At 36.2% G+C, this 23,473-nt stretch overlaps 1 protein-coding gene across 1 annotated transcript in view; it reads left to right on the top strand.

Moving 5' to 3' along the window:
- The window catches only part of ppp1r9alb (protein phosphatase 1 regulatory subunit 9A-like B), a 32,899-nt gene extending 9,737 nt beyond the window's left edge, over window positions 1–23,162 (top strand). The window contains exons 8-20 of the mRNA XM_059554190.1: window positions 72–125; window positions 216–445; window positions 5,075–5,171; window positions 8,412–8,547; window positions 11,445–11,599; window positions 11,954–12,281; window positions 12,407–12,464; window positions 13,425–13,496; window positions 13,629–13,833; window positions 14,348–14,392; window positions 15,666–15,782; window positions 21,848–22,036; window positions 22,120–23,162. Of these exons, the coding sequence (XP_059410173.1) occupies window positions 72–125; window positions 216–445; window positions 5,075–5,171; window positions 8,412–8,547; window positions 11,445–11,599; window positions 11,954–12,281; window positions 12,407–12,464; window positions 13,425–13,496; window positions 13,629–13,833; window positions 14,348–14,392; window positions 15,666–15,782; window positions 21,848–22,036; window positions 22,120–22,296 (1,863 nt within the window). The 3' untranslated portion in view covers window positions 22,297–23,162. The remainder of the gene's footprint in view (window positions 1–71; window positions 126–215; window positions 446–5,074; window positions 5,172–8,411; window positions 8,548–11,444; window positions 11,600–11,953; window positions 12,282–12,406; window positions 12,465–13,424; window positions 13,497–13,628; window positions 13,834–14,347; window positions 14,393–15,665; window positions 15,783–21,847; window positions 22,037–22,119) is intronic.
- The last annotated feature ends 311 nt before the right edge of the window (window positions 23,163–23,473 follow it).

The raw sequence follows: 23,473 nt of genomic DNA, 5'->3' as shown, positions 1-23,473 counted from the left end.
ATTTTCACATACTGTAACTTATTCATCATTGTGAAATGCTTTCTCTTTCTCACTTTAATTCTCTTTTATAGCTGCAGATAAAACACAGTGACACAGTAGCAGAACTCAATCAGTTGAGAGAGAAGGTAGGATGCTTATAAAATGATCATTTCTTATTTAGTATATTGTCTTACCTGCTGAGTTATTTAACTTTTTGTGTGTTTGCAATTTTAAAGCTGCAAGTGAGCGAAGCCGAACGTAAGTCTTGGGAGACTCGAGGTGCAGCTCTTGAAAGGAGTGTGGAAGAGAGCAAGGAGCGCATTGAAAAGTTGGAAAAATACTGGCTTGATGCTCAGGCCCTCTGCAAAGCAATCAACCAGCGTTTTAATGAAGCCCAGACTCAACATGATTCCCTAAAGCTCAAATACAATAAGAGCATGATGCTTCTACAAGAGCATGAACAGAGGTATGTTTGAGCATGTTAAGGCTCGACAACATGGCTTAAAAAAAAAAAATCCCGATTTTTTTTTCACAAAAAAATCAGATTTATGATTTAAATCGATTTTTTCCCCCTACTTAAAATCAATATTCAGATGACAAAGAAATTGTTCAAAAGTTTAAACTTTATTTTGTTTAGATTTTACCTTCTGGGATTTGATCTGGATTTCCCCCTTGGGGTTAAAGTGCAATCAGAAACAACAAGCCAAAAAGACAAGATGGCAGGCTCAGTGAAAACGTTACATAACATAAAATCTAACATAACAGTCTTATCATACTGGATACACTTTGTAAGGCTGTCAGAGGTCTTCACTATTTTTTTTCCATGGGAGCTGCACTGATAGTGCAGAATCAATTAGAGAGCCACTCTTACCGCAAAGTATCAAAAGTGACATCTAGTCACAAACAGCATGTTTTTTTTATTCATTTGTCATCCTTGATATGCAATGCAATACAAAAGGCTATCATTCTTTATCATTTACCAGTCAAATTTATAACTAAATATATAAAATAGGAATAAAAAGCAGTAATACCTTAATGCTGGCAAGACCTATATATACACACCTATATATACACACAGTACAGACCAAAAGTTTGAACACACCTTCTCATTCAAAGAGTTTTCTTTATTTTCATGACTATGAAAATTGTAGTCACACTGAAGGCATCAAAACTATGAATTAACCCATGTGGAATTATATATGGAATTATATACATTAAAAAAAAGTGTGAAACAACTGAAAATATGTCATATTCTAGGTTCTTCAAAGTAGCCACCTTTTGCTTTGATTACTGCTTTGCACACTCTTGGCATTCTCTTGATGAGCTTCAAGAGGTAGTCACCTGAAATGGTCTTCCAACAGTCTTGAAGGAGTTCCCCGAGAGATGCTTAGCACTTGTTGGCCCTTTTGCCTTCTGTCTGCGGTCCAGCTCACCCCTAAACCATCTCGACTGGGTTCAGGTCCGGTGACTGTGGAGGCCAGGTCATCTGGCGCAGCACCCCATCACTCTCCTTCTTGGTCAAATAGCCCTTGATGCCTTCAGTGTGACTCCAATTTTCATAGTCATGAAAATAAAGAAAACTCTTTGAATGAGAAGGTGTGTCCAAACCTTTGTTCTGTACTGTGTATATATATATGTATATATGTATATTAGGGGTGTAACGGTTCACAAAATTCACGGTTCGGTTCGATACAATACACTGGTGTCACGGTTCGGTTGGGTACGTTTTAGATACAGCAAAAAGAAAAAATTGGCAGATAAATTTCCTTGATTTTTAAAAAATGTTTTATTAAAACTAACAAAGTATGTTTTTTTTTTTACATTGAACAATGATGGAGCTATTCTTTACCCATCTTCTATGGTGTTTTCTTAGCAGCATACTGTATAAAACAAAAACAGCTCCTTATAAAAAAAAAAATGAAAATGTTATATTAGTTATGAACAAATACAAAGATGTAACTTTTTATATGGAACTCTAACTCTTTATATTGAGTGTGTTTTTACTCAATTGGTTCTCTATAGGGCTTATGTTTTTTGGAACAAAGCAGGAATTACGGTCTGTCTGAAATGGGCTCGTGAAGGAATATTGTAACGGGGCTCAATTACATTAAGCATGTTCTTAAAACCTACGTTTTCCACTACAGAGTAAGGCGCTCGCTCACTCAGTACGCGCTGAAGGCTCGTTGCAAAATGGCTAATGCGTTTAACAGACCAGAAATAGAAGATCCTCCAATAACCAACAGGTCTGGTGTTTGGGTGCACTTTGGATTCCCTGTAAGCTATAATGGTGATGATAGAATGAATGGTAAATAGTAAGGTCTCATATCCGCGGCTATAACGTAAATGTAGCCTACCAATCGCCGTGGTGATGTCTTTTGCCCTGTTTGAATCCGTTGAATCCGTTTGAATCCGTTGCTGCGGGGATAGTTTTCATGCGTGTATGTTTCTCCTTTTTTCCGTCTTTTCCCAGATACTGACACACTAAGGTGATGTCGGCGTAAATGAGTTGACATGTTTCAAGTATTCCCGCTGGTGTTTTTTTTTTTTTTTTTGTATTCCCGCTGGTGTACCCTAGATGCGACATATCGTTGTTGTTTTTTATCCACCACTCTCTTGCCATCACCATTATAGCTTACAGGGAATCCAAAGTGCACCCAAACACCAGACATTGGTTGGTTATTGGAGGATCTTCTATTGCTGGTCTGTTAAACGCATTGGCCATTTTGCAACGAGCCTTCAGCGTGTATTACTGAGTGAGCGAGCGTCTGACTGAGTAGCCTAACATAAACATAAGTTGGTGTTTTTTTCTTCTTCGGGGGTGTCAGGGGCGTTGCCTGTTACGTCGTTTGGGTTATTGGGCTACCTTGTTGAACGCATATCATTATATTTCACAATTTTTTTTATTTTCCAAATATAATTAATTAGTCCAACGAACCGTTCGGTCCATAATGTGTACCGCGTACCGAACCGAAAGCCTCGTACCGAACGGTTCAATAAGAATACGCGTATCGTTACACCCCTAATATATATATATATATATATATATAAAGTACAGACCAAAAGTTTGGAAACATTACTATTTTTAATGTTTTTGAAAGAAGTTTCTTCTACTCATCAAGCCTGCATTTATTTGATCAAAAAATTGTTTTTAAATTTATTATACTTTAAATTATCATTTATTTCTGTGATGCAAAGCTGAATTTTTAGGATCATTATCACATGATCCTTTAGAAATCATTCTAATATGATGATTCATTATCAAAGTTGGAAACAGTTCTGCTGCTTAATATTTTTTCAGAATATGTGATACTTGTTTAGGATACTTTGATGAATAAAAAGTAAAAAAAAAAAAAAAAAGAAAGGAAAAAAAAGAAGCTATCTTTTTTAAATATAAATATTTTGTAATAACAATATACACTACTGGTCAGTAATTTGGGGTCAGTAATTTTTTTTCTTCTTTTTAAATAAAATCAATACTTTTATTCAGCAAGGATGTGTTAATTTGATAAAAAGTGATAGTAAAGAAAATATATTATTAGAATATATATTATTAGAATTTTTTTTTTATTTTTTTTATAAATGCAGTTCTTTTTAACCTTTTATTCATCAAATATATTAGACAGCAGAACTGTTTCCAACACTCATAATAAATCAGAATATTAGAATGATTTCTAAATGATCATGTGATAGACTGGATGTTACATGTGACACTGAAGGCTGGAGTAATGATGCTGAAAATTCAGCTTTGCATCACAGGAAATAAATCTTTTTTTTAAAGTATATTCAAATAGAAAACTATTATTTTAAGTTGTAATAATATTTCACAATATTACTGTGTTTTCTGTATTTTTGATCAAATAAATGCAGGCTTGATGAGCAGAAGAAACTTCTTTCAAAAACATTAAAAATAGTAATGTGTCCAAACTTTTGGTCTGTACTATATATATATATATATATATATATATATATATATATATATATATATATATATATATATATATATATATACTAGCCCATCATGCATCTAACTATCCAAGTGCACACTCTGCGTTAATAATAAAACTGGCAGCTCCGCATTGAGTCAGTGTCATGGACGTAGGACAGAACAAGTGTAAATATATATATTTTCTAGTCTATACTTCCATCTTGTAATGCCGCTGGTTTAGTTTTTTATTTTTTTTTCATTTTTAAATATACATTATTTGTAAATAGAGCTGACACTGTCTAACTGTGTCTACACCGGATGCGAGACAGGTTGTGCCGCGTCCCGCTGCGCTAAGTCTGTCCAAACTTGATGACACCACACTACAGTTGCAAATCATCTGAAGGTAGTGTCAGAACATTTCGTGATAAATAGAACGAGGCATCATTTTACTGACGGGGATTGTGTCGCTTCCACACTGCATCCAGTGTAGACAACGTCACTGGGTTCTATTGTTTTTTGCTGGATCGCGCCATTCGTGTCTGGTGTAGACATGGTGTACATTTTTTAATGGTTTATGTTATAGCCCTGCTTGTTTAAATGTTTTTATGAAATATCTGTATTGACTGGATGATCATATCATCATATTAATTACTGCCATGCGAGCAACAAAAGTAAAGCTTCATGAGTCGCGCAACGAGTAACACTGCTGTAGGTTGCTTTTTGGCGAGTGTGCTTGTGCTGACGTGGTCTTGTTCATTTCGTAGGGTGAAACCTCTCTCTCACTCGGCAGCATGTCTCTATGGCAAATGCGCGAGGGAGGGTTGAACCCAATCAGAATTAAGGGAAGCCCTGAGTGGAGCGTCGGCAGATGTTAAAAAGAAACCCGATTTTCATTCAAACAAATCAATGTAAACTACACATTCGAGTTAATTGATAAAATCGATTTATCGCCTAACCCTAGAGCATGTAATGTGTTGTCATAGCAGAATCTTTCTAGGAAGTTTGGTCAGGCGTTCTTGGAAATGTACTGATTTGTGAAAACCTGTATCAAAGTGGATTATTAGAAATTCTAATGTTCCGTAGAGAAATACATGAGACCAGAGAATTGAGAAAAAGAAGAGAAGTAAATTGTCATGTTTTGTTAATGGTGGGGCTGTTCTTGACCTGTAGGAAAGCTGAATATGCAAGGAAAGAGGCGGAGCTGATGAGAAAACTGGAGCAAAGGGAGAGAGAATACAAGAGCACTGTGAGGCAATTACAACATAAGGTAAAACTGCAGCCTGTTTGTGTTAATCTCTCATTTATAACGAAGTCAGATTACAATTCTAAACATCTTTCTGGTCTTGTTAATGTTTTGCGATGTGGCTTCACTGGGTGAATGAGTGAATGTTCTACATGTTTTATTTACCTGTTCTGAGTGGTCTGCACAAAATTGGGGCAGATTTTCACATGTGATTTGTCTTTTTAGACATTAGATGGCACTTTTAAAAAAGCAGAAATACACTGGTTACTACACAGAACTCTATTAGAGATGCACCGATCGATGGGCCATGGATCAGAATCGGCCGTTTTTACGGCCAGTCATGATTGGCCCAGATTAGTGAGATCCAGATCAATTAGTCTCACTTCTTTTCGATTTCGAGCCAATCCGTTTTGTTACCAGCGGCACAGACAAAAACATCAGCCGCAAATTCTCGCTCTCTTCTCTCAGACGACCCCTTCTCTCCCAAGCACGTCTCATTTGACCGGTTAAATAGTGCTTGTACTTTTTTTGATCATTCCTACAGGTTTCGTGCTTACACCAAAAGCGCGCGCACCACCACTGATCTATATTAGTGCACAATGCACAGTGGAGTGCACAAGCCACGCTCAGTCTCAAACAGTTTGTAAGCCGCAAATACCTAAATGAGTGGCTAACTGCGCTAAAACGTTCAAATACATACTAAATTATGTCAAAATTCCTGTCTTGGCGAATATCCAGTTAAACAGTCAGTTTTGGAATGTTAAATAGTTAAATAGAACGCATGTTTAACAGTAAATTGGTCCATGGATTAACTCTTAAAGGTACCGCTGACCCAATATTCCTGCTGCTGTCAGTAAAGTTAATAAAAGAACAAAGGACAAAGAAAATCACTTTCTGCTCTTGACTGAATAAGTGAATGTCTTAACTTTAATGGAAAGCATTATTTTGTATTTAATTTTTACAAGGGAGACTACAGAAATTTTAATTTACCCTTACACAAACTTACATTTCTGTAGTATTTCTGTAAAATTTCATACCTGAATAGAAACTTAACCTGAAAAACTTAGTTTAATAGCTCTCTTCATTCTATTGCATTTATTTGTGCTATTGTTTGCCATTTTTTTTATTTGTTCTTATTTCATTACTGACTTTTACTTGTGGTTTTTTTGTGAAAATAAAACCTTGCATTGAAGACAATTAGATTTGTTTATATATGATGTCAGTTATAGTTCTTAGGGGAAAAAGAAATTGGAATCAGCAAAAATCAGGATCAGCAGATCACACTAACAAAAAATCCGGAATCGGCCAAGAAAATTGCAATCGGTGCATCGCTAAACTCTATGCAACTTTCTGGGCCCTATAATACAACTGGCGAAATGTGAAGCAAGGCGCAGCGCAAGTGTGTTTGCTAGTTTCAGTCCGGCGCTGTTCGCATTTTCTCATCCAGCGCCACGTCATTTAATTAGCAAATGCATTTGTGCTCATTTTTGCGCCCATGGGTGTGCTGGTCTAAAAACAGGTGTGCTCAGGCACATTGCTAGCGCAATGCTATTTTAAGGAGCTGAAAATAGACTGCACCATAGACCAGCTCAAACCTGGTCTAAAGTCTGGTGCAATGTTTTTTCTTTATTTAAAGAGCGTACACGCTGCTTATTAAACACAGGGACGCACAGCAGCACACAAACATGCCAAATATAAAAAATTAAAGGATTGCAATGCATAAGATCTTTTTTGTAGGCTAAATATATATATATATATATAATATATATGCCTACATGTCATAATGGATAGTCATCACATGTATCAGAATTAGGCTATTTGCTCGCACACGAACATCTCCATTTCATCTCGGAGATGCGTTCTGTCTTTGCGCTTGCCAAATTCCGCCGTATAAATAGCAAATCCATCATGGCACGAGCGCAACTGGCTCTTAAAGGGAATGGAAGATGAGACTCTGATTGGTTTATTGCACGTTACGCCCAAAAAACACCCATTACTTATTAAGAGAATAGGGACAACCCGTTTAGACCATGTGCCCGGGTGCGCCAACCGTTTTTCCATCGTTAAAATAGCAAAATTGGATTTGGACACACACTGAGTGCACCTGCGCCGTGCGCTTTACACTTTGCATTTAGATCGTTAAAATAGGGCCCTCTGTTTCTTACACCCACTTGTCATTAAGTAAAAAAGTATTTATATGTTTTCAAACAGCATTTTATATTTTTGTAATTCCGCTGGTGTTTGGCCCACAACACCAATTATAAGAGTACAGAGGCAAGAGAGCTGATTTTTTTTTTTTTTTACATGTTTATTCAGTGTTAGCATGTACAATATACAATGTGTCTTCCCGGGGGAAATAGAAATACCGTAACAGAAGATTTTCAAAGTATTGTGACACTGGTTTGGCTTCAAATAAACTACAAAAACACCTCCAAAGCAAAAAAAAAAGCATACATGCATAAACATATTCAAAATAATAAATACATAGATAAAGAGACTACAGTAGCAATAATATAAATAAAAATAATATCAATTATAAATAATAATGTTGGTGATTAGGTTAGACACAAAGTTTAACAATCAAAACCTACAGAAAGGCACATTAAAATATTTCCCGTTCATAAATCTATCATCAAAAGATTCCAGCCTAAAGTGGAGACTGATACATGTCATCTGAAACCGAAAAGAACATCAGAACACAAAAGAACCCAGAATTCTTTGTAAGTTGCAAAGTTGCAGAGAGCCGATTTTGGATTCTTCCTCTGCTATTGACTGGTTCTATCCTTGTATTAGAGATTGTGTGGATTTAATGTGTGCCGAGCTTTGTCATTTTTCAGACCTGGGACAGTCTTGTGCTCTTACTTTCTGTTGTGTGAGACTGCAAGGGTGGGTATTGGGACAAGCTCAATTTTGCTTAACAAAATAAAGCAGCAGCTCTAGTTTTATGACCAAAAGCGTTGATGTTATTGGTTGGGCAGCTTTATTCGCAGATATTAGAACACCAAAAATCAGCAGCTGCATATTTATCACACTGAATTTTCACTCTAAACTTTCATCTTGATGATTAATTTGTTGTGACTTTTAGAGTTGGTGTTACATGTAGTGATTAAGCTATTAAACAGATTATTTGAACATATATTAGTTATCCATGCATCTGCCAAATACATAACATTTAGTCATCATAGAAACTAACAGGAGAATAACAAATAACAGGATAGAGTATTGTGACTCTATATACACATAATACCTCTCTACATTTCTTAGATAGCTTGTCTGGAGGGCCATACTGGATCAGACCAGCCAGAAGAGTCTTGTAGCCCCGCAGGAGAGAGTCAACCTAGCAGTCCAACCTCTGGTTCCTCTGAAAGAAATGGACTATCTACAGATGACCTTCACTCTGGTACAGAAGAGCTCAGCCAATGATTTATTCTGTATAAAAACTGCTCAAATATATAGTTTGATTTATAAAATGTATAGTTTATCTGTAATGTCTTACCCTTGTTTGTTTGGCCAGATTGTAACGCCTTTTATTAATAATTATTTTGTTCAGAAACAGTCTAATCTGTTAAAGTAGGCTCTTCTGTTTTTGAGATATTGGTGTATGTTCCTGTGGCTCATAGGTTGTAACGATATACCGGTACGACGATATACCATGATATAAATATGTACGATTATCATACCGTGTACATTTGCTTATCTACGGTATTGAGAGAAAATAACAGACACAGAATCTCACCTGCGCCTAGGCAACAACTTTCCACCTAAGGGGCCTTTCACATATCGTGCCTAAAAATGCGTTTAAGACGTTAGGCAAGCCGCTTTCTGATTTTTTCCAAAAGCCTTCGGGCACTTGTGCTCCTGAGGCATCTGACGTTGCTAAGCAACCATGAACTGCTCTCTCCATGAATACACGAAAATGTTAGCAATGGATAAATGGAAAATTTCAGCAATGGATAAATGGATTTGCAGCACTAAAAATTGCTTGCAGTAGCTCTGCTACTAAATTGATTTCAAAATGGCAATCCATATACAGCTATGATCAGCTGTTCCTTCATCTTGGCTGAGCTTTCAACGTTGTTACAGAAAAGGTGAGGAAGTTACATGACCTGCGGTGCGCTTGCAGCATTCTGAAAAGTTGAGATGTTTTTAGCTCGATGTAGTTCGGACGCGCCTGGAAAAAACAAGCGCGTCGCTTCCATTATGAGCGCGCATACCGCACGCCTACATTTGAAATAACGAACTTGAGCGCAAAAAAGATGTGATATGTGAACGGCCCCTAACTGTTCTCTTGTTCCACTCACACGTACAGCGGAGACAACATCGGAGACAGAGGCCCTCATCTCTAATCTCTATCCAACGTCAAAATATGAGTTAAAATGGACACTAGTATGGGAATATTTTTTGTATAGAAAAGACGAATCCTTTTTTGTCCTTGAAGGTAGACACAGTTTGCAAAAACTGTGGTCGGAAAGCGGCTGCAAAACAAGGAAACAAATCGAACATGTTTACCTATTCAGAACATCATCATCCTGTGCAGATACAGCTATGTCCCATTTATAATTTAAGGTTAATGCATTATGATTTCTGTGATGCGGAGTGAAGCACAGAATCCAGTCTTGACAATGAATTTACAATTGATAGCTACTCTGCAGATGTCACATTAAATGTGCAATTTGATGGATTGATGAATAAATAAAAAACAAAGCTGTAAAAAAATGACAAAATCACTGCTATATAAATATATAGGCTAATCTTTTTGTTATGCAATGTATCTCTGTGAATGAGTGGCGTTGTCATGTACTACATACTCAAGTATGCACCAGCCTGGCTTAAAGTGCCAGGTTTAACAGTGCCTGCTATCTCACTATCTAAGGACATGAACACAAACACTGCGAGCCTCACGGAGAGAACAATTAATAATAATTTCATCATTTTATTTGAGAAAACCACTGTCAAAAAATTAAATTTGTATGCATTTTCATTACCACCATTTTTGATAGTATATTTGTATATATGCTTTCAAACATTTTTTCCACCCCCCCCCCCCCCCAAAAAAAAAAAAAAAACGTTTTGATTGTTTAATACCGTATACCGTGAAACAGTATAACCGTGGTATTTTCTGAGACGATTATCATACCGTGAAAATCTCATACCGTTACAACTCTAGTGGCTCAGTGGTAGAGCATTGCGTTTGCAGCGCAAAAAGGTTGTGGGTTCAATTTACAGGGAAAAGACACTGGTAAAAAAAAAAATATATATATATATATTAAATAGTGTAGCCTGAATAAAGCAAGTAAATTATTTTTAAGTAATTCGCTTTGTGCCGGTATTCGGTAATTCGATATATCATGGTAATGAATATGCACAATATTGTTATCGTGTGCTTCTAAATACTGAATAAGTATATATTATAAAAAAATTAAATTTCCCATCAGCTGGTCAAAGTACATAACACCGCTGTATGCTGCTTGAAAGAAGCATGTGCGTTCTGATGTAAACAAGCACGTATGAGAAGCACATGGGGGAATGCGTGAGAGACGAGCTGAATGAAAGCACATTCACTCTCTGACAGCAGATGATGACCCCATAAATAACTGCACTACTTTCTAAAACGTATTTAAATAGATTTAAATAGCCATTCAGATTTGTGAATTTGCTATGGTATTCATCACAGCCCCAAATACTTAAATATGTAGACTTAATAGACTATTTATTTTAAAACTTTATTAACATTTTAATCTGGACTACAACATGCACTAGATATTGTTTGAAAGTATTTTGATTCTTTCTTGTTCGTTCACACTTTACATTAAGGCTTCATTAGTTAACAATAGTTAATTCATAAACTGCCAATGAAAAATTTATTAATCTTAGGTATTCCAATATTTAATAACAATCAAAAGTTGCAACTGTGTTATTTAATGAGCTAACATGAACTAAGACTTGTATTTTTTAACAAAGATTAATAAATTATGTGGCAAATGACTAAGGTTAACCAATGAGGTCTTATTGTAAAGTGATACCTATTAGTCTTTATAGTTATTTTGCACTTTAATCTGTGTAAAACTTAAATGTATATATTTTTTATTGTATTTAAATGTTCAAAAATTTTATTAAACCTGTTACACTATATTCTGACCACTTTTTAAAACTAAATTGCAATATTGTGATAATACCGTATACCGTGATAAAAGCATGAGCATTTAATCGCAACATGAAAATGTAATACCGGCATATCCCTACTTTGGATAAAAGCATCTGCTAAATGCATAAATGTAAATGTTGGTTTGTCCTCAGATGCAGACTGGGGAGATGTTCCTCAGACGACTCGCCTTGACTGCAGTGTATACAGAGCCAAAGCCAAGCTGGCACAGGGATCTCAACGCAAGCGGCCCTCCCGAAGTAAACTCAGAGAGTCAGCGAAAGGCTCACAGGCACCAAGCCAATCACAGGTGCACTGAACCACAAACATTCAAAAGTACCTCACAGAGTTTCACTGCAGGACATTGTCAGTTTAAACTAGGCACTCCTGAAGAATCTCTGCCTATTTCTTGCTATTAATATAGAGTCTCACTCAGAAAGTCTCATACTACCTTGACATGCTAATGCATCAGACTTTTCTGTTTTGCCAAAGCAAATGATCAGATTTTGATTAACGATTACCAAGACAAAAAAAAGATGTCAGCATATATGTGTGCTAACAAAATAAATATAAATATCTGTTTAATATGTTGACCTTCATCCTGTATGTTTTCTCTCAAAATTTGGATTGAAGAAATCAAAGTTTAATTTGATCTCATTTTTAGGAATCTGTGTGCATACAAGACAACAAAAAGGACAGAACAAATAGTGAAAGAAGGTGGTCTTACCTCGAGAGCCTAGCCATACCTGTTCCATCCATACAGTTAGGTGATGACCAAACATGTGAACCAAGAAGTGAAGGCAGAGGTGATGTATTTATGCAGAGCCAAACACCCCACGGAAGCAGCAGCACACAAGCCAGCCTGTCTCCACCTAAAGACTCCTCCATTCCCCAGTCCCCATCCTCCTCACAGTCCTCCTCTAGTATGTTCCTCAACCTGAGAAACAGGAGGAGCAAAGGCAAGGAGCGCAGCAAGAGCAGAGCAAGCAGAGGTACAACTGAGTATTTTTTTATATATATCTGCTGCTTCCACTGGTTTTCTACGGAGTCTCTTCAATATCAGTCTGAAGACTATGAGGAAATGTAAAAGATTTTGAATTGTTCTTTTGTTTTTCAGATGAAGAGAGTGATGGTTCACCAACACGAAAGACCAAAAGACGATTCCCAGATTTCAGGTATGGCCTGGCCAGCAACCTTACTCTTGTGTGCCAAAATTAGGACAAAACAATATGAGGAGATGAACGACTTGTAGAAAAGAAAAAAAAAATTATGGGACTAATCACAAAACTGCAGAAAGTCCCACCTTTCAGTTAAAGGAATAGTTCACCCAGTTTTTTCACCATTTATTCACCCTCATGTCATTTCAAATGTGTATGGCTTTCTTTCTTCTGTAGAAGATATTTTAAAGAAAGTTGCAGATATTTTTATCCATTATTATGAGACTTAATTTCAGGCTCTCCAAAGGCTAGAAATAATTAAATCCATATGACTTGAATGGTAAATTAAGAGATCATAAAATCAGACTGCAGTACGATACTTAGACATTCCACGACTGGACTAGACTCAATTTAGCATGTTCAGTCAGCAAAATCAAGATGTTCAACAGATGCCAACAGGGGTCTGATCAGACAAAACCTGACAAAGTGTCTGTTGGCATTTGTCGGTCCGTTGAGAATTGGCCTTTTGTTGAAATTTAAGCTTTGTGTTATCATATTTGAGGCATTTTGATGCTTTGATAACAGTTTTGATTTCAAATTGAAAGGCTTTTTGATATGTTCATTATACAAAGTGACACTGTCTGTCGTCTTTTCAGCAAACTTTGTATAGATTAATTTACCTCTACTTCTATGTCCTTTTTTTTTGGAGTCTGAAAGCTTTGGACCCCATTGACTTTCAGAATATGGAAAAAAAAAATTTTTTTTCATAAAATAAAGAAAAACATCATAGTTTGGAAGGACACAGGGAGAACTTAAATGATCCCACTTTTTATTCCTGGGTGTTGTTTACTTTAAAACATGATATAATTTAGAATGTATTATTAAAATGTAATCTTGACAGACAGATATCTGTCTTTCCCCAATCAAGTAGATGAGGCCTGAAATTTAAACTGTTATTCCACTTTTTTTTCCCTGTAGTGGTATCCGCAGATCTGGAGGCAAAGGCAAAAAACGGGAGAGCATCACACTGAGAGGATCTGTTGGGAGCAGGTGGGATTATCAAATCTCCTAATATTAACCCACTAGATTAGCTGAAGTTAAATGGTTTCAAATCATTTTAAAATGTGCATGTCTTCTCTGATATAGAGCAGTTAGCAGGAATTCTTTGTCGTCCAAATTCAGGGGATCAGGAGAGTTACTGGATGAGTCCAGCAGCAATGTTTCCCCCTCTGGCTCCATCTCTTCCATCCCTTCCTGCATGCCATTTTCCTGGTTTGGGGACAGAGAGAAGGAAAAAGAGAGAGAGCGAGAAAAAGAGCGATCTGCATCCAGTGGCAGTCTGCCTCGTACCCCTTCAGAGGCATACATAGAGGATCGTGCGAACAAGGTGAGTAGGGTTCAGATGTTTTATTTTCATAACTGTCTTAAATAAGATAAATTAACAATTTATGTTGTCAGTGATTTAATGCATGCATTAGACTGAAGCCATTTATAATTGAATTCAGTTTGCAAGGTTGCAGTCAGTTGCATTCCTGGGAGTCATTTTAAGTTAATATTTAAGCTGTCTCATTGTGTTCAGTCTTTGATCCCAACAGGAAGTCAAGTTTTGTAATAAGACATATTCTGAAGGCTGTACTGTACTATTTTTGTTTTGAAAAAAAAAAAAAAGTTGGAAGCTATACTGAATATCTGTTATTTAAAATCTCATTTTAAGATGCAGTAAACTGTGTTAAGGAATGTGCTAAAAACGAATGAATAGGAAATGTTTATACTATTGTCATTACAACTCATTTGTTCAAAAGGTCAGATGTTCTTACTACTCTTTGAATATGGATTTTGCATGATCATGCACATTGGACTCTATGTGTGTATGTGTGTTTGTGAAATCTCCTTTAAAACAGACCAACCTCTCCTGGCCATCTCTTCTCTCTCACTCCTTAGATTTGGTACAGTATTCAGTTGGTACTCCTGCCAATGTATCTTTTATGTGAGGACAGTAATACACTCGGTTTATAGCAGTTGCTACTAACCTTAGTGGACAAGTTTTCAGTGTGGCTTTGTTGAAAGATGAAATGCTCCACTGTAGTAAATGCACTCTTTCACAATATACCCTTTGGCCCACACTGATAAATCCAATCATGTTTCAATATGGAGCATTGCCATGAACTGTGTTCATTTAGTGACTAGACTTAGTTTTGTGTCTGAGAACATACCCTAAAGAATCATAGTTTTGATGGCTGACATACTTTAAAAACTTGATTTAATTCAGGTTTAGACATTCGTTAGTTTCACTAACACATAATAGGGATGCATGATAGTAGTTGTAGTGTGTGATAACGCTCCATTGCCAGCTCATACAAGTAATGCAATGTAGTTTTGTGTTTCTACTGGTTTTGGTTTCTGGAATTGTTCTCCACTGGTACAGGTTTCCAGACTCGGAGGGTAATATCACCACTGTCACCAGTCCATTTCACCACATTTAGTTCAAACAAACATTCAGGAGGGAAAAAAAGGAATCAATTAAAGCGCCAGATACAGTAAATAAAAGTGCTTAGGGTAATTTAGAAATTGAGTCGATGACTTTCTTTCTTTCTATGTGCTGTAAAATGATTAATTGCATCCAAAATAATGTTTTTGCTTACATAATATATGTGTGTGTACTGTGCATATTGTGTAAACAAAAACGTTAATTTTGGATGCAATTAATTGTTTGACAGCACTATACATATACATTTATTAATCAAAAATCGAATCTATGCATTTATTATAATTTCTGAAATGACATTTGTCAAAACTTTTTTTTAATTATTATGATGTGTACACTCAATGTATTCAAAATATATATTTTTTTTGCTTTTTACAACATTGATGTCATTTAAATTTATATACATATATTTATGTGATCTTTCCGCATAAGCCTGTTATTTTTTTATTTTTTTTTTTATTGTTTTAATTAGCTTGTTTGTTAGTTTCCCAATTACACTGAAACTCTTGTCTTGTCCTAAAAGTTTTTTTTAGCATGAACGTTGAGGAGCTGGTTAGATATTTGTATTGATGTGACACATTTAGTGACCTCTCAAACCATTAGCATTATCTGCTTTAAAAGTGCGTGCTTATTAGCATCCCATCCTGTAAATACAGTATATGTGGAAACTGTTTGTGAGTAATTTTTTCTTTGTCTGTTTACATGTGTATGTCCCCGTGTCCTGCTTATTTCAGAGCTTGTCTGTTATGGATGATTCGATCGCAGGTAGTCCTCGCTCTGTGTTGGCGGGGTTACTCAGAGAGCCCCGTCTCCTCAGGCGCTCGCACACACATACCTTCTCTTCCTGCGAGGTGAGAGGCCAGCGGGTCACCACTGCATTAGCTTTTCCTGTAGTTAATGGTTAGCAATTGTCATATGTGTATATTTGATCAGCCCTGAACTTGAACATTTAGTTTGTGAGGTGTTTTGAAGAGGAGGGCAAGTATCGCCGGTGGAATGTGTGCATCATGAGGGAGGAATGGAAAGAATGAGATTATTCTCATAGGTTTGAGAAAGAGAGGTGATAGCTCACCATGCATGTCGTAGTGTTTCAATATTACAGCATGGCTCAGGCCTGCAGTATACAGGTGCATTCACAATAGTAAAATTTCAGTGAGTCACTTTCAAACCAAACAGCTTTCTGTTGGTCAGTGTGCAGAATATATTTGAATTTTTCGCATGGATTTCTATTGAAATGACTGGATTTCACTTGTGAAATTTCATCAGGCAACAGTAAATGTGACTTCTAGGCTCCTGTGTATAGTAAGGTACAGGATAGCAGGTTTCTCTCCTCTTAATGCACTCTGTGCTCCTTGCCTATGGTTAGGATCTTTCCGCAGTAAATTCTGTTATCCATGTGGAGTGTGTGGGTGTTGTTGTGAGTGAAGCAGCTCTCCAGGTTCATTTTTATGTGCACGGTATGTGGAATTTCCCAAATGATTGCAACAGTCTTTCTACACCCTGTTGGTAAGATGTTGCCACAGGTAACATTATTTTACAAGTTGTGTTGGGTGTGTCAGTGGCCAAACCTGTATGACATACTGTACATTCTTCAGGGGAACACAAAAGGAAGTGTTCTGAAAAATGGTCACACTGCTCTTTTCTATAAAATGAAAGCATTTTATGAAATGTCCAACTCCGAAATGGTTAAAAAAGCACAATGAAAGTCTCATAAAAGTAGTTTATGACCAGGGGTGTAAAATATTTAAGTAATTTTACTTGATTACTGTACTGGAGTATTATTTTGGGGGATTTGTACTTTATTTAAGTACAGTTTAAACTGACTGCTTGTACTTTTACTTGATTACATTTCTGAAGAAAAAAACAGTACTTTTTACTCCTTACAATTTTATTTCATCTTGAAAATTACATTAGATTTCTTTTTTATCTTATGCACATTTAATATGGTAAACAGAAGCTCAAACATGCATGCTTGACGTGAGAACCAATGATCATCAAGCACACACATTTCTACTTCAGTTATGACTTTCATCAGGTAATGTCTGGCTTCAAAAGTTCACCATCAAATCTGAGGAAGCATATTGAGCTAGCAAAAAATAAACCAAAAAAGTTTATTCATTATTCTCTTGCTGGTTTGATAGAGCTATTAGCTGTTACAAGTTTTTATTTTTTATTATTATTATTATTTTAAATTTAACCAATCTCCAAAAAAGTGTTTAAATGAACTTTGTATGTTAAATTAATTGTAATTCATGTATCCAGTCATATCCAGGTAGTGGATAAATTCTATTTGTAATATGTCATTATATGACACATTGAATAGCAATTAGGACTGCCAATGATAATAATAATTACATGATTTGCTCATTGAGTAGTATAATTATTTGCAAATAATTACTTCTCAATATTTGCTAAGAAATACAGTTTATAAAAGTCAATTACAGTTTAATTATCCTTTTAGACAATGACATTAAATAGACAACATAGGCCTTTCAAAACATTAATGTTGTATGTTTTAATTCCATGACTTTCCTTATTAATTCAACACATTTGTGTATTCTGTCTGGAATATGTTTCTAGCCTCTGCATCATGTCTTGCTCTTCATAGTGATAGTTCACCCAAAAATAAAAATTCTCTCATCATTAACTCTTTCTTCGGATGAACACAAGCAAAGATTTTTAGTCTATATAATGCAAGGGGACAGGACCACTTCAAGTCAAGTCAAAGTCACCTTTATTTATATAGCGCTTTAAACAAAATACATTGCGTCAAAGCAACTGAACAACATTCATTAGGAAAACAGTGTCAATAATGCAAAATGATAGTTAAAGGCAGTTCATCATTGAATTCAGTGATGTCATCTCTGTTCAGTTAAATAGTGTCTGTGCATTTATTTGCAATCAAGTCAACGATATCGCTGTAGATGAAGTGACCCCAACTAAGCAAGCCAGAGGCGACAGCGGCAAGGAACCGAAACTCCATCGGTGACAGAATGGAGAAAGAAACCTTGGGAGAAACCAGGCTCAGTTGGGGGGCCAGTTCTCCTCTGACCAGACGAAACCAGCAGTTCAATTCCAGGCTGCAGCAAAGTCAGATTGTGCAGAAGAATCATCTGTTTCCTGTGGTCTTGTCCTGGTGGTCGTCTGAGACAAGGTCTTTACAGGGGATCAGTATCTGGGGCTCTAGTTGTCCTGGTCTCCGCTGTCTTTCAGGGATGTAGAGGTCCTTTCTAGGTGCTGATCCAGCATCTGGTCTGGATACGTACTGGATCCGGGTGACTGCAGTGACCCTCTGATCTGGATACAGACTGGATCTGGTGGCCACGGTGACCTCGGAACAAGAGAGAAACAGACTAATATTAGCGTAGATGCCATTCTTCTTATGATGTAGCAAGTACATCGGGTGTTATGGGAAGTGTTCCGGTTCCAGTTTACCTAATTAATGCAGCCTAAAAATCCTTTAACGGATTTGGATATTAAAAGCATATTGGTATGTTATGTCTAAGCCAGGTTAAAGAGATGGGTCTTTAATCTAGATTTAAACTGCAAGAGTGTGTCTGCCTCCTGAACAATGTTAGGTAGGTTATTCCAGAGTTTAGGCGCCAAATAGGAAAAGGATCTGCCGCCCACAGTTGATTTTGATATTCTAGGTATTATCAAATTGCCTGAGTTTTGAGAACGTAGTGGATGTAGAGGATTATAATGTAAAAGGAGCTCATTCAAATACTGAGGTGCTAAACCATTCAGGGCTTTAAGTAATAAGCAATATTTTTAAATCTATACAATGTTTGATAGGGAGCCAGTGCAGTGTTGACAGGACCGGGCTAATATGGTCATACTTCCTGGTTTTAGTAAGAACTCTTGCTGCTGCATTTTGGACTAGCTGTAGTTTGTTTGCTAAGTGTGCAGAACAACCAACCAATAAAGCATTGCAATAATCTAACCTTGAGGTCATAAATGCATGGATTAACATTTCTGCATTTGACATTGAGAGCATAGGCCGTAATTTAGATATATATTTTTGAGATGGAAAATGCAGTTTTACAAATGCTAGAAACGTGGCTTTCTAAGGAAAGATTGCGATCGAATAGCACACCTAGGTTCTTAACAGATGACGAAGAATTGACAGAACAACCATCAAGTCTTAGACAGTGTTCTAGGTCATTACATGCAGAGTTTTTAAGTCCTATAATTAACACCTCTGTTTTTTCAGAATTTAGCAGTAAGAAATTACTCGTCATCCAGTTTTTTATATCGACTATGCATTCCATTAGTTTTTCAAATTGGTGTGTTTCACCGGGCCATGAAGAAATATAGAGCTGAGTATCATCAGCATAACAGTGAAAGCTAACACCATGTTTCCTGATGATATCTCCCAAGGGTAACATATAAAGCGTGAAGAGTAGCGGCCCTAGTACTGAGCCTTGAGGTACTCCATCCTGCACTTGTGATCGATAGGATACATCTTCATTCACTGCTACGAACTGATGGCGGTCATATAAGTACGATTTAAACCATGCTAATGCACTTCCATTAATGCCAACAAAGTGTTCAATCTTTGCAAAGGAATGTTGTGGTCAATTGTGTCAAATGCAGCACTAAGATCCAATAAAACTAAAAGAGAGATACACCCATGATCAGATGATAAGAGCAGATCATTTGTAACTCTAAGGAGAGCAGTCTCAGTACTATGATACGGTCTAAATCCTGACTGGAAATCCTCACATATACCATTTTTCTCTAAGAAGGAATATAATTGTGAGGATACCACCTTTTCTAGTATACAAAAGCTAGTATACTTAAGAAACCAAACAATGTGTAATAAGACATTCAAGTTTAAAATATTAGTATTAGTATTTTTTTCTTACACACGTCTATTGTTTTGTTTAAGAAGACACTGATTCATCAACAGGGGTCGCATGAGTTACTGTCATATTCACTTTGTGTAGTTTTTGAAGTGTCATTTTTGGACGTCCCATACACTTGCATTATACAAAGAGAGTATTTTTTTTTTCTAAAACTCTTTGTTTATGTTCATCTGATAAATGAAGATTCCTTTTAATCCCATTCCCTGTATTTTTTTGTTTTTGTGTGTTCAACTGTGCTGCACTGTATTCGCTTTTGTTGTTGCACTAGATATGTGTTTGACCTGTGGCATTGCATTTATTTTTATTTATTTTTTCTTCCTCCCTATAATCAAACTTCTGTATGTCTCTCAGAAAAAAAAGTACTTCTACTTTTTTTAAAATACTTGATTACAATTTAAAGTTGTACTTTTTTACTTTTACTCAAGTATGTTTTTGGTCAGATACTTGTACTTTTATAACTGTACTTTCACTTGAGTTATATTTCTGAGTACTTTTTACACCTCTGTTTATGACCCACATACTATATTACAAGCCTTCTGAAGCCATACAATACTGTAGTTTTATGTGAGAAACATCATTTCTCACCTTCCAGAAATAGTGGCTGGTAAATACCCAATTTTATCACCACTTACGATTTCTAATATATATAATTCAAATGTTTAAAACCCACTATATATGAAATTACATCAACTTGCAAATTAAATCTCAACAAAACGTAAATGAGATGAGAAGTAATGAATAAATGAAATGTTCCTCTATTATAAGTCAATTTGGCGAAAAGGATCTGCTAAATCCATCAATCTTAAAGGGATAGTTCAGACAAAAATGTAAATTCTCTCATTAATTATTCACCCTCATGTCGTTCCAAACCCATAAGAACTTTGTTCATCTTCAGAACACCAAATGAAGATATTTTTGATGCAATCCGAGAGCTTTCTGACCCTGCATAGACAGCAAAGCAACTGTCACACTCATGGCCCAGAAAGGTAGTAAGGACTTCGTTAAAATGGTCCATGTGACATCAGTGGTTCAATCAAAGCAAAAATAATGACTTTATTCAACAATTTTGTCTCTTCTGTCAGTCTTCGCTGTCATTCAAGAGAGTACCATGATGTATGCGTGTGGTGCTGCTGATGCAGGAGCAGGCTTTCTGACATAGAAAACACACATGCACTTTGCCTTGTTTACAAGCAGAGGAATGAGCAAAGGAATATTTTTAAATGAGCTGGAAGATGATATCACTGAATTAATGATGAACTGACTTGATCTAAAATAGGGTTTACTGTTGTCCTTTTGTATTACTACGCACTATTTTTCCTGTTTAATACTGTAAAGCTGCTTTGAATCTGTATTGTTAAAAGCGCTATATAAATAAAGGTGACTTGACTTGAACACACACACACATGCATCGTAGTACTCTCCTGAAAGCTCGGTGAAGACTGACAGGGAAGAGAATAAATTGTTGAATAAAATTGTTAAAATAAAATTTATACAACAATTTATTCTCTTCCCTGTCAGTCTTCACCGAGCTTTCAGGAGAGTACTACGATGCGTGTGTGTGTGTGTTCAAGTCAAGTACAATTTAAAGTTGTACTTTTTTACTTTTACTCAAGTATGTTTTTGGTCAGATACTTGTACTTTTATAACTGTACTTTCACTTGATGTACTGATAATTTCAGAAGATTATGATTGATCAGTAGTGCATTTTTTGAGTCCCTGGTCACTACATTTTATTGAAAAGAGCTACAACACAATATTTCAGAACATCTCATTTCAGTCTTCAGTCCAGTTCCACTGCTTCTGACCTGATTTCAGAAGTGTGCTCTAGATTCTGTCTGCCCTGGTAGGAGTCTGTTGATCAGTAAACAGACACTTTTAATTCAGGCACACTAAATGAACAGAACGTTTGCTTGAAATATGCCAAACATATATAGGTTAGCATTATTTTTTTCATATCAGAATGGTGTATTGCAGTCTTCCACACCTTATGACTCTTCTCGTGTTTCTAGGTCAAACATAAATACTGTATATAATTCTCTTATTTTCAGACTCTTGATGATGGCCCTCTTCCAGTGGTGAAGCAATACATGTGGCAGAACCGCCCACTTGCCGAGTGGACCAATCAGCAGGTCTGTCACTGGCTGATGGGCATGAATATGGAACAGTATATAGCTGAGTTTACAGCGAAGGGTGTTGATGGTCAACATCTCTTATGCATGGACAGCAGTAAACTTAAGGTTGGTCCTTGTGTATTTTGATTATTTTCTGATTGCAGTATAAATTGAAATAATATTCCACTGAAATATGTGTTGTCTTTCAGGAGCTTGGCATTTCTAGTCAAAGAGACCGTTCCACCATTAAAAGGAGACTAAAAGAAATGAAGAAGGCTCAGGAAAAACTTGAAAAGCAGCAAGTAAAAAAAGAAAAAGAAAGGGGGAGAGAAAAAGAGGGCAAGAATAAAAGCAGCCAACCAACAAACCTAGAATCTGCCTGCTGAGTTAGTAACAAAGTCCAGGACCGCGAACACGCATGCTCACCGTCCCAAGTAATGATAATGTGTGCTGATAGAAATGGAGTAGACTGTCTCACACACAGATGATTTGTAGACAGTTGAGAAAGAAACAGCATGGCTGATCACAGAGTTTTTCTGCCAGTAAAGCCTGACAGAACATATATTTTTACTGTAACTGTCTTTAATAAGCTTGTTATTAATGTCTCTTTTTGATACAACCCAGGAGCTAAAGAATCGATTCCTGTCCATCACACTGACATTCAACATGCATAATGGCACTTTGAGAATATGGGAACTTAATCTAAGTATCCAGAAAGGATGTGCATTGCCTTTAACTGATTTGCTTGAGTGTTGTGAGTGTTGAATGTTTTGGGATGCTGTACATGGTACTAAAAACGATTTTACGGCTGTTCACCAGAGGGCGCTGAGGTTAAATATCTAGCAGTCAGTAAAGATGTTGATATCGTCAATTGCTTTTTTTTAGAATTAATGCCAAATTATCATGAACCGAGCTGCTGGTGCACACTCTGCACTTTAGCTGAAAGTTAACTAACACGTTTGAATCTCTCAAAGTGATGCACACACAATTCCAGGGGCAACAGAGGTAAGCTTCGGCTCCCTCTTCTAGTGTGCACTTTTAAGTGAGCACTTCACCACCCTAAACAGATTCTTTTCTTTTTTGGAAAGAATTATCCGTGTTTTTTTTTTTTTTTTTTTTTTTTTTTTTTTTTATGTCTACTGTACATAACTCTTAGTGATGTACATTTTACTGCAAAGAGGAGAGCAATTCATTGTCTTCTGTCACAAATTATAATGATTTTACATGTCTTAATAAATGTTTTACAACTACATATTTTTATGTATTTTTTTAATGAATTTGTTTAATTTTAGGACATTTGTTTGTACCTCATGACACATGTAGCTTCTAAGATATCTCATGAACTGTCAATTAAATGATCTTTCAAAGTTCACCTGACAAATTGATTTTGCATTTATTCTGATGATGCATCCAACATACTGCATCACTGTCATCTTAGCAATCTACCTACATTTTATGTGTGATTTCATACTGACTTGTGAAAATTCTTTATTGGTTTAATAGCTGTATTATTATTTGGCGTATTATAATAAGCCAGGTTTCAACCCACAAACTTTGAAGATG

The sequence above is a fragment of the Carassius carassius genome, chromosome 7 (genome assembly GCF_963082965.1).
Source record: "Carassius carassius chromosome 7, fCarCar2.1, whole genome shotgun sequence".
Taxonomy (NCBI): Eukaryota; Metazoa; Chordata; class Actinopteri; order Cypriniformes; family Cyprinidae; genus Carassius; species Carassius carassius.
Note: the sequence above shows the minus strand (reverse complement) of the source record. Positions and strands in the feature narration are given on the sequence as shown.